General features: G+C 41.2%; 1 protein-coding gene across 1 annotated transcript in view; it reads right to left on the bottom strand.

Moving 5' to 3' along the window:
* Window positions 1-3139: 3139 nt before the first annotated feature.
* RPAP2 (RNA polymerase II associated protein 2) overlaps window positions 3140-12238 on the bottom strand; it is a 67892-nt gene continuing 58793 nt past the window's right edge. The window contains exons 12-13 of the mRNA XM_014599739.3: window positions 4839-4988; window positions 3140-4247 (exon numbers count right to left, since the gene is read on the bottom strand). Of these exons, the coding sequence (XP_014455225.1) occupies window positions 4241-4247; window positions 4839-4988 (157 nt within the window). The 3' untranslated portion in view covers window positions 3140-4240. The remainder of the gene's footprint in view (window positions 4248-4838; window positions 4989-12238) is intronic.

The following is a 12238-nucleotide window of genomic DNA, read 5'->3' as shown; positions in this document are numbered from 1 at the left end:
GAAGCTACATCTGCTTGTGATTAAAAGGAAAACAATTAGGGCTTATCCAGATGAGCAGGAATGTGCGTTTCCCCAGGGACAAGTAACAGTGGTACACCTTATGCCACTGCTACTTGTCCCCAGGGAACGCCCGTGCGATGTGCGCTCTGGTGCATGGCAGGTTACCCCGGGTGGGGTAGGGGAGGCTGGGGCCAGCAACTGTTAGCCCCAGCAGCCTTACCTTGGGCCCTGGGGGCCTCCAGGAGCTACAACTGTGGTGCTCCTGCAGCAGGAAGGCTGGCCAGCAGTTGGAGTGTGGCTCTGGCTGGCCAGGCTCTGGTTTTGGGTGGTGTGCACTGCTGCCACATGCACTGATCCACTTTTTTTTTGGCATGGATTTTTTTGACCCTGGGATCTCCCTGTGCCAAACCCTGCCATCTCCCTCACCCCACGACAAAGTAGCAGCACAGGGAATGCCTGAATATGCAGTATGTGGCACCGCGGACGGGTCTGCGGCACCACATACTGCATGTCTGCACTCATCTGGACACGCACTTATAGTCCAGAGTTGCTTTTACAAGTTAACCAGTTAAAACAGTCCATATAATTATACTTTTTCATGAGATCTTGTCCTTCCTTCACGTTCCTTTAATTACTATCATGTTACAGGTAAGGACTTGCTACAAACTTATTCCCCTACTATGCATTTATAAGAATTTAGCCTCTAATCTTTAAGGGTACTTTTTTCTATGTATTATTCCAGGCTAGCTTATTTTTTCGATCCAGCATTACAGTTATGCAGACAAATCTTCCTGCACTCATACCTCTCAAGATGCAACCATTTGTAATTACCATATTTACTCAAATATACAATGACCTCCACATAATAATTAGATTCTATAGAAAATTTATACATTTGTATAATTTTCCAGGTATATAATCTATTTATTGGAGGTTTGCCTTGAATTTGCCTCCTCCCACTGCTACAACAGAGAAAATAAATCTGGAGGGGTAGGTAGCCCCCTTGCCTTCTGCCCTCCTTTAACTTCTTCCCTCTGCAGCCCCATACCTCTGCCCCCTTATTGTCAGACCCTGCTTTCCCTAAGCACCTGGGAGTGAGAAGCAAATATGAAAACATTGACCTACAAATAAGCATACCCCTACTAACACGCATATAGGGAAATTGCTACAGGTACCCATAGACTTATTTCATCCAGAATTGATGTGGTTTACCTCCTTTGAAACTGCTGCAAGTTTTAGCAGGTATTCCATAAACACACTTTTAAGCAGCACTTCTGTACCTATTTGTATATAGTACAAACTGGGCATGTCTACATGTTCATTAATGCACCCTAATTATGGCACATTAAGTTTTGTACGTTATGACAGGTACTAACTTCATGCACCCTAATCGGCACTACTGCACATTAGCACAGATAAATGGTTCTTTTAGTAATGCTAATACGCACTAGACTAAATCTACTGTGCATTAGCATGGGTTTTGCCCGCCATACTAATGCACAGTAGAATTACTCTTCTGCACATTAAGGATCTTGTGTAGATATGTCCTCTATTTTTTATTTTTAAGAAAAATTTTTCATGTTCCAAGTCAAATCAGCCAAATCAATTCCAAATGCATGAGTCATTCAAGAACCATATGTGGGCCCTACTACCGGCAAACATCCTCCACCCCCGTCTGCGGCTTCAGACGTTTCCAAATCCTTCAGCGGGCATCCTATGTGTAGACTCAAGCCCGGAGGCTTAGGATTTGGATGCCCCTGAGTTTTGCTTGTCCTCAGCCATACGGCCACAGAAGCAACCTAGGGAGGAATCTCCCATTGACAAGATCTTTCTACTGGAAGAGAAAGTGAGAGGTTAACTATTACATTACCTCAGCCAAGGAACTACCCTGCCAAGAAAGTGGTTTTCCCCCTGCAAGTAGGAAAACGGCCTAAGTGGTCATGGTAAGCCATGTCCACTATGCATGATATTAATTCAAATCCAAAAGGCTCATGTTTACCATATAGTTCATTGGGCTGGCCCCAGCAGAGACAACTGTGTTTCATGCCATGATGACCTCACAGTTCAGCACTGCTCAGTACCTCTGTGTGCTCCAGATACCTCCCACAGAGGCAATATGTATTAATTAGCCCCCCCACTCATGACTGGAACCAGGTGTTCTTGTCACAAGTCCTGGTATATGCAAATAGGGTGCAGAGCAACCTGGTCTGGCTTCAGCTCATGGAGGGCAGGGGCACACTAGTCATGTGCAACAGGCTTAGAGGGGGCAACAGAAGGATTCTGGGTAAGCTGTTTGGGGCCCCATTTGGTGATGTTTGCCAGACATTTAAGGCTGGTTAAAAAACAGGACTCATTGGAAATGGGAAAGAAAGGTGCAGCTCAGCTGTGTGTGTGTGTGTGTGTGTGTGTGTGTGTGTGCGCGCGCGCGCGCGTGAGAGGGGTGGGGTGGGGAAGGAAGTTGAAATGTAATTGCTCACTATGACTTGAAAGAGTAAATGCTGAAGGGGACTGAGCACAAGGGGTAGGACCATGTATTTTATTCAGATAGACTCTGCTGGCCTATCCTTTGGTGGGTTCCCATCAGCATCTCGGTTTTCTGGCTAAGATCAAGCATTTCTGGCACCAAGGGGAGAGTGTGAGGCCTGGTGCTGGCCCCCCTGGTGCTGGCCTGATATTGCAGTACCTCTAGGTCCAGTGCCAGTTCCCTGTGTTTTTTTAAGGGCCAAAAAAGGGTTTCCATCACCATTTTTGGCATTAGGAGCGGGTGTTAAGCCTTGCTTCAGCCTCTCTGAGTGCTTGGCCTGGTGTTACAGTGCCTCCAGCTCTGGTGCTCATTTCCTCCTAGGGGAGAAACTGCCTGATTTTTGTTTTTAAGTCACACAGACATGAAAAGGCTCCAATCAGTGTGTTTCCTCCCTATGGGCCAGATGTTTTATAGTCATGTTCAGTTTTGGCTGCTTTTAACTAACTTTATAGTTGGTTTCCATTATTGAGAACATGTTGCTTTTGGTACCAGTTTAATAATATACAATGTATTTAGGAAAGCTTCCTTGTATGCAGATGTAACATGAAGAGCTGTTTTCCCCAAGCTGATTGGGGGGGAAAACCTTGTCTTATATTCAAGTAAATACGGTAAAACTGAACATACTAGTTGCTTTATTGTGCTAAATTAGAAACTGCTATTAGGCAGCTGAATAAGTAGGCATTATGTAGCTTCCTTGAGTAATACCGCTAATACTTATCAGTAAGAAGAATATCTATCTCTTAATAATCATGAAAGAAATACTCAGTAATATAACTAAGTGTAGTATGCACTCCAATTACAATTCTTACAAAGGAATAAACTCCGCATTTACAAACTGAATTGCTGCATAGCAATGCTAACAAATATCGCTGCAGTATCTATTTTAAATGCCATCACTAGTTAATTGGTAATTGTCATCAACTGCAATTTTTGATGTTTGTTGAAATGCAACTGTGATTTTAAATTCAGCAATGTTCATCTAAAGAACTGCACAATACACCATCTTTTGACAATACTAAGAATTACAACAGTTCACATGGTTTTATAAAGCACTTTGCCCAGCAAGACAAACAGTGCAGCAACTATAAAAACATTCAACTACTGAAAAAAACATATTTTAATTATTCAAAAAATAAACTCATAGTAGTAAATTTTATACAAGCAAGAATATTAGTAGTACAGGATATTTTAAATTCTCAAATTTTACAGAAGTTTTAATACATTATTTTATCATAAATAGCAAGATACACAGGTCATTTCCTGGACTACAGGCTAAAAATGCTTGTGCTGTTTTCAGCCTTTTCTTGAAAAACCACTGCTCCATGCAAGGGAACAACATAAAAGATGTTAACAATGGAATTCTTCCTTCCTTGATGCTAGTATGTGTGCTTTTCTTTTTCTCCCCAACTACTGTAAGCAGTGTTTCTCCAAAGATTTATCAATAAAGGAAAAATATCCAAAATTCTCACTGCTGTTTCTAAATGGGCAATTTTCAGACCTTCCAAAATTCATTTTAGCTTCATGCATAACTTGAACAAATCTTGTACCTTTCAGCTTTTCCAAAACATTTCAGAACTGTTCTTCAGGTGAAAGATGTAATAATGACAGCAAGAAGGCAAACTGAATTTCAGCTTTGTACATAAAACACCCCCTGAAATGTTCTGTTGTTCACCACAGCACTGGTTCAGATACAGTAGAAGAGATTTAAGTTGCTCATCACTTACTGGGGGTAAGAAAAAACAAGTTGATTAGTAACCTTAAAAGTACTATTGTATCACATAAGCATGGCTAGTACTAATGCTAGAAGACATTTCTTCTAACCTATTTAGAAAGTAAAAACTAGTCTCAATATCAAGCAAAAATAAAACAGGTTTCCAACGAAAAGCAAGAGTCTTCAAAATATTATGTATTTTAAAGTTTTAGTAATCTAACTTGCCAGTACACATTTCATTTGAATAAAAAGGACGACAAATATAAGAGTCAGATACTGTTCCCATACTGCAAAATGTGCTTTATATTGTTAGTAGCATATAAATAGAATTCCACCCAAAAATTCTGCTATTTTGCTACTGGATATTGCAAAAACATTAATGTGCAAAATTATAAGCAGTTACTGTAAATGACAAAATGGTGCTACTCATTTTCATACTATAGCTATCTAATTTCTTCCTTTAAAAATACTTTAGTTCTTTTCTCATCTTACTGATACAATCTACACCATCAGTATTTGTTTTTAAGAAATTCATAATTAAAACCCTTATCAATCAGTTCAAATTCTTATGCAAAGCAAAAAAAAAGTTTTAAGATGACTAACCATTCAGGAAAGTAGTCTTTTCTAAATATTCTTGTTAAACTTTCAAGGTCTTCATTTGTAAAATGCAATTCTTCCAGTAAAGTAGACAAAAACTGGGTATAAACTGGGCTCTGCTGAGAATTCTCAAAGACCGGTATACTCTGTGACAACCTGAAAGACCACATTGAATACAGAAAATAGAAAACGTTAAGTGTCTCAACAGGAAGAGCAAGGCTGGTGCACTTTAGAGAGAAAATGTCAGCCATTAAAGTTACCTAGGAAGAAAGATATTTCTAGCATCATCCTATTTTAAACCATAAACTTTATTGCTTATAGGTTACACTAAAACACAAGAGTAATTAAGATATGAATTTGTTTCAGATTTGGTCAAACTCAGAGCAGCTTTAAATCAGTTACGTAACTGAAGTTGGGCAAGTAATTAATTCATTCCATCTCGAATCAACTTTATGCCCAGTTTACGTAATGCAGACGTTAAAAATCACTTTTAATGAACTTTGAATATTAAGCTTTTATGAGACCCTGAACATAGAATAAAAACGTATAATGCAACTGTTTGCACTGTAATTATCAAAAGCAATAATTCCTCTGGTAAAAGTTCTGAAGTAGTAAGTGATCTGTGAAACAATTTTTCCCTTAGAGCATATAAAGAGTATTTTATACCACAAATTACCAGCAAATCATCATTTTTGGGAGTTCTACCTGGTCATAAAGACACAGGCACAATAAAGTTTCATATTATTATTTCCTAGAGGACTACAGTAGGGTCTGTTTAGTAAAGTCAAGTCTGTTTATTTATTTAAAAAGGTCTCTACAAATCACATCACTGAAAAAGCTTTTATGTAGTAAATTCATTTTGTTCCAAGCCAAGTTTTCTCCAAATACCTGGAAACTTCCCACAGAGGCCTCTCAGATTATTATTTAATTTAACTTTACTCACTGCCACTGGGCACATGAAATATGAATAAAATAACTCAGAAGCTGCAGATCAATGAAGGCAGCAGAGTAATCAGAGCAGTGCATTTCCTCAGTAGGACATCTGTGCACCCTAAAACAATTTAAGTAATACTTGTCTTATAGAGTGGGCTGTGTGCAATTGCTTTATTTTCAGAAACCCTAACAAGATGGATAGTCAGACAGAAAGATATTTTTGGCTAATTTTAAAGAGGAAAAAAATAAAATCTCAGAAGTCATTAATCAGAACATTAACAAACTTAAATTTTACAGGTGGTATTTTTCTAACTGATTCCAAATATACTTTACATACAGACCTGATTACTTACTTTTAACACAAAAAGGAAATGGTATGAATTTTGAAAAGTGAATGCTTGAGCAAAACTATATTAGAATGCACTTCCCATTAATAAACTTAACGAGCAAACAATAAATCTGATTTTGGCAATTCATACCTTTTTAAATGAAAAAAAAATTATATGACCAATTTAATTCTGGTCAATTTAGTTCTTTAAAGAAGTCTGCTATTTAAAAAAAAAAAATCTTCAGAATTTTTTCCATCTGGGTAGGTTTCTCAGTACTGCTGTGTAGAGCCAAGCCCTCTCAACTTCCACTGATTAGAAAGTTTTTTTCCCAAAATGAGGCTAAAAATGTGCATATAATCACTTTGGTTAGTTTACTTTACACTTAAGACAACCTGCTGATTTCCTTTACATTTGTACCCAGACTGAAGCATCTATAATACTCAGTGTAAATCTCAATATGAATCAGATTCACTCAATGAAGCACGCAATGTGACTGTGGAGCACTCTGTGGAAGTTGTGGGCACACAGTAATAAGAAACCTCAAACCCTTAAATAAGGCCAGCTGCTAAAGTTTAAAAAAATGAGTATTAAAATACGAGTAGGTTTTTGCATTTGAAATAATGAGTGAAGCACATCAGTATCTTGTTGTTCATGGCTTGTCCCATCAAAAACACCATAAATGATAACAAAAAGCATTCTATTACTGACCCAGGAAAAATATACAGTATTGCTAATACTGTAAGTTGTAATCCAGTGTACACTGTGAATCTGTATAAAAATACACCTCCTAGGGAACCAGATTCAAATACTGTTAATTTTAGTTTACAAGTTTTCGATTAGAACTGGAGCACATAAAACACAACCTTATCCAGGCCAGCTTTATATTTCATGATCAGAGATACCATTCAAATAGCTTCAACTGTTTATCACTAGTATGTTTTCCCCACTGATCAGTGCCTTTAAAAAAAAAAAAAAATCTTAAAGTAAGGTGCTGAAGCCTAAAACTAAACCTTTAACTTACTGTGCTAAAGTATTGCAAAGCACAACCTTTACACTACCATATCCCAACACGCAAGTCAGCTTTAGACAGTTTCAACCTCAATACCAAATTTTACTTTCAAGGTCATTTATCAAAAATAATATTCAAACAACAGTAACTGAATATTTCCACTTTATAAAAATGTATTCATTTAGGTAAATAATTATAAAGTGTGGTCAAGGGACTGGAAGATGTATTCCTTTCAGGAGACGCTTGTAAAAAAAAATGCATATAGTCTTACATGAGTTTAAACTAAATTAAAAGGTAAATAAAAAACATCTTGAAGCGTCCTAGAAATTAATCACTTAATATGAGTTTTACTTGAGTAAGCACTGAGACACCCTCTGGAAATTAACATTATAAGTAAATCTCCATTTGAACAAAGCTACAAATTAAAATAAGTCTTGAATCAAGCAAAACAGTGGCAGAACATAGGTAAAGGATGCAATAAAAGACATTAAATATTTGCATTAATATAAAACTGACATTGAGAAAGTTAAAATAAACTTTATTTCTTTATGAGGGCAGAAAACTGGTAATTTTTTTGCGGTCTAACAGATTATGATCTTTTGGATTATTTTTCATTCCCTTTGGCATTCCATTTAATATGTATGATGTGCTGAATAGTTAAACCACTGCACAAAAGTGGCCACATTATGAAATACAAACATTAAGAAAAGTGTGAGATAAACACACAAAACTTGGAATAAAATGGACAGGACATGTACAAACATGAGTCTTTCACAGAAAAGATTTGTACAGAGTAGCCATGTGCAGGTGAGCGCGGCCATACAGTATGTGGTGCTGCAGACACGTCTGCAGTGCCACACACCACATGTTCAGTTGTTCTCTGTGATGTAAGCAAGAAATGCCCGCGTGGGGGGGGGTTGACCCCTGGATATAAAGACCCACAGGGAAAAAAAAAAAGGGCAGTGCATGTGGGGGCAGTGTGTGCTGCTAAAACTGGAGCTGTACTCTGGCTGTCGGCCAGGCTCCATGCAGCAGGATTGCCACTGCTGCAGCCCTGGGAGGCCCCCAGGATCCCATTTAAGGCTGCTGGGGCCAACCCACTGTTGGTCCCAGCCTCCCCTACCCTACCTACGGTAATCTGCCATGCGCCAGAGCACGTGTGGCACAGGCATTCCCTGTGCTGCTGCTAGTTGTCCCCGGGGAACCAAATGTCCACATGTGTGTGGACAGAGCCAGTGGGTTCAATGGTATTTCTTCTATTCATTATGAAAGAGGACCAAGCAGCTTGTTTCATACTACGGGGTACGCTGACTACTTTTTCCAGATCAGTATTTTAATACAAGTACACCTTCAGATTGTCAAACTGTTTCAGGGTAATCAGAAAAGGAACAGAGGAAGTGCTGAGAGATCAAGATCAGAGTGGTCAGTTCTGACAGCCGGTTTGGAAAAGGTACAAGCCTTTGGCTGCTTCTTAGAGCTCCTCTACACATGCAGGTAAAGGATAACAGAAGAAAGGCCCAGAGATGCATTATTATTATTAGTACAGTAGTAGTATTCTGCAAGTCATCCAACTTCAGAGTTAAAGAGGAGGTATATGATAATAACTTATTTGCACCAAGAGTCATGATTTTCTGATTGCTGGTACCAAAACACTCTGATTGTATGAAGTGCTACCTCTGCAGTACTGGAAAACAATAGACATTTTTAAGTAGCTCCAGATTTTTTAATCTGCTTTGGGCTTTAAATACAGAGGGTTAAGACTTGACTTTCAAAAGCAGATCTGTACACACACAAGCCGTTTGTTATGGAATAAAAACAAAAATCTTTCCCCACAAACTTTGCATTCCGAGTGGTGTACTCTCATACAAAATCATACTGAATCCTCCTGTAGTTAATATTTAGGTATGTACATGAGAGAAGAACAAAATTATTGGAGAAATCTAGTAGTGAATAAAAATTTCATACCTTTCATACCACTTTTGGACTTCCTCAAACAGCAGCCAAATCCCTGCTACTCTTCAGATAAACACTATTAAACACATTTGTTCAAACAGTAAGGAATTTCATACCATTACCTACAGATTTTTCCCTATTAAATTGTCTTTCAAAGATAATTCTACTCAGTGCACCCTATTAAACCTATTTCAGGAGTTTACCTAGAAAATGCTTAATTTTTGTTGGTAAACAGGATCCTTTTGGTATTAACAAATGCTTATAATCTGTCATTCCCTTTTTAACATGAATTAACTGGCAGCTACTTTTCTAACAATGATAAAGGGCTACTTCTGCATGGTTGAAGCCAATGGGAGCTTTGCTGTTGACTTCAACAGGAAAAGGTACAAGCCTCTGGCTGCTTCTAAGAGCTCCTCTACACATGCAGGTAAAGTTGCAATGGGATGTAATGTGCGATACGCACAATCGCGCATCTTGCCATGCCACACATGCATGGCAGGAGGCGTGATTGTGTGATCACACATTAGATCCTTATCACACCTTATTGCTGGTGCAGGGGGAGCCTAGGATCACGATCCTGGATTCCCCCTGCACTGGCTCCCATGGCTGCGAGACCCGTACCTCCGGAGGCTCATGGCGGCAGCAGTGTTATCTGTGAGCCCCACAGCTGAAGAGGCTCATGGGGGGGGGTGGAGGGGGATAGAGGGGGGGAAAGGCAGCGTTCTCCCTGCTGCAAGCCCTGCAGCTGATGATGCTGCCACCACTTTGAGCTTTGTTAGCTGCAAGGCTGGCAATGGGTGCTGCATCCCTGTAGCTGGGAGCCCCTCAGTTGATGGGGCTGCCTGCCACAGGGAGCACTTGGCCACAAGTTCATTTAAGGAGTGATTAGAACACGCTACAAAATTATTACACATTTTAGTGGAATAACTTTGTAGCTTATTGCTTGTTTTAATCACAACAATTGGTTGAACATGTAGCTGTGTCACAACTTAAGGCACAATTACCCAGTGAATCACGCCTTAAGTGTAATATGTAGAGGGGGCCCAAGCATAAGTGGGGGGGGGGGGGCTGAGTGCACACATGCGCCCCCCACCCATGGGAAAGTCTGCGGGGGGGGGAGGGGGAGGGAGTGGGACTGGGACTGGGAGAGAGCAGAGCAGAGTAGAGCCGGGCCCAGGATTGGGCTAGAAGGGACAGAGCTGCCAGGACCCCCGTACCCGCCCCACATCATTCCGTGAGTAGCCTGGTGGCTCCTCCAGAGGCATGGTGCCAGGGAGCCAAGGGGAGAGGGGGCACACAACCCGCAATCTTTGCATGGGGCAAGGACGGATTGCAGCTGCGAGCTGGGATCTGCCTGCTCCCTGACTTGCTTTTGCTGCTTTGAAAGTGGCTTGGTGCCATATGCCTCGCTGCCTGGCCCGCCCAATGGCAGGACTCGCATGGCACCGCACTGCAATGTGCCACTTTCAAAAGTGGCAGCAAGGTGCAGAGGCAGGGAGTAGGCAGAGCCCAGATCATAGCTGCAGCCCACCCTTGCCCTGTGCAAAGATAGGGGGGACCACATACCCCCTCCCCCTGACTCTCCAGAGCCATGCCTCTGGAGGAGCTGCCAGGCTCCAATTGTCCCATGACCTGGCAGGGAGTGCGGCAGAGGTGAATGATTAGCCCCTGACCCTACCCCACTGACTCTTGCACTGTGAAGGGTCTCGATCTGCTCCCCACCCCCAGCCCAGGTAAAGAAAGGAGATTGAAAGAAACTTGCCTGCCAGCTGGGCCGGCTGTGATCCTGGCTGCACAGGGTATCCAAATGTGCATATCCCTCCCCCTCACTGCAGCAACCTGCGGCCGGGCTGCCCTGTGTTTGGGGGCCCTGAGCCCCATTAGCACCCCTCCCCCCCCATGGGCCTAAGTAATGTGTTTCATGCTTGACATAGTTAATTCCATTCACTTCAAGTGGTTCTGAAGTATTATTACTATATGGGGCTCTATTTTAGACAAAATTCGGGGCCATCATCATACTTGCATGCAATGCTAACCAAAATCAAATGGGAATTGTATGCAAGTATCCCAAAGCCATACTTGGGACCAATGTCAGCAAAATAAGGGAAGCCAAGTAGCTTAAGAAGCCTTCATGTATTCAAATTAAGCAAACTGTGGGGTATCGCTTCAAGAATGTATACAGTTGTTTTATGGCTCCAGATGCTCTTTATCTTTAGATAACTTCAACCTAAATGGAATTAAGATGCCTGGAAGCACACGTAGACAATGTTAATTGGTGATTTAGGGTAAAAAAGTATTCACTACTACATTAACATCAGAAGGAAAACTAAAATTCTAATTTGATAGCCTTTTCACATATTGTAATAGGATGAACACTACTGTAAACAATGTATGCTCTTAGAATCTTCTTTATTTTTATTTGTCATAGGCCCCCTCTACGTACGCAGGTAAATGCACAATGGAATTTAATGTATGATCTACACAATCGTGCTTCCTGCCATGCCACATGTGCATGGCAAGAGGCGTGATTGTGGGATAGCACATTAGATCCCATTATGTCCTATTGTCGATGCAGGGGCAGCCTGATCCTGGGCTCCCCCCTGCACCAGCAAAACACTAACTCCCACAGCTAGAAGCCCCCTCAGTTGAGGGGCTTCCAGCTGCAGGGGCTCCCCTGGGCTGGAGAACTGAGGCTAGAGAATTGAGGCTGCCACCCCAGGGCTGGAGAATTGGGGCTGCCACCATTGCCCAGGTTCAGGAGTGTGTGAAACCCCTAGGGTTAGGAGATTGCAGCTGCTGTGATCCCCCAGCCCTGAGGGTTTCATGCAACCCCAGCTGCCAGGCCAGAGTTGGCAGCTCTGGGGCTGAGTCCCCTCAGTTGCAGGACTTCCAGCCCCAGCGGTGCATGATGCTCCCCTGTTGCTAGGAGCCTCATCCGGGGAGACCCTGCTACACATGCAAATTAAAGCTGGATAGCAATGAGCTATAAAGTTAGTACACATTTTCAAGGTTTAACTTCATAGCTGGTTAAAGCTTTTTATGGTGTGACAGCTACTTTGCATGTGTAGCTGGTCTTAAGGTAACTGCACAATTAACTAGTTAACTCAGTGATATCTGTAATGTGTAGAGGGGGGCCAACGTGACTTTAAAGGAAAAAGATAAAGTAAACAGAAATTTGTTTA

Source organism: Alligator mississippiensis, chromosome 5 (genome assembly GCF_030867095.1).
Source record: "Alligator mississippiensis isolate rAllMis1 chromosome 5, rAllMis1, whole genome shotgun sequence".
NCBI lineage: Eukaryota > Metazoa > Chordata > Crocodylia > Alligatoridae > Alligator > Alligator mississippiensis.
This window is presented reverse-complemented; position numbering and strand designations above follow the sequence as displayed.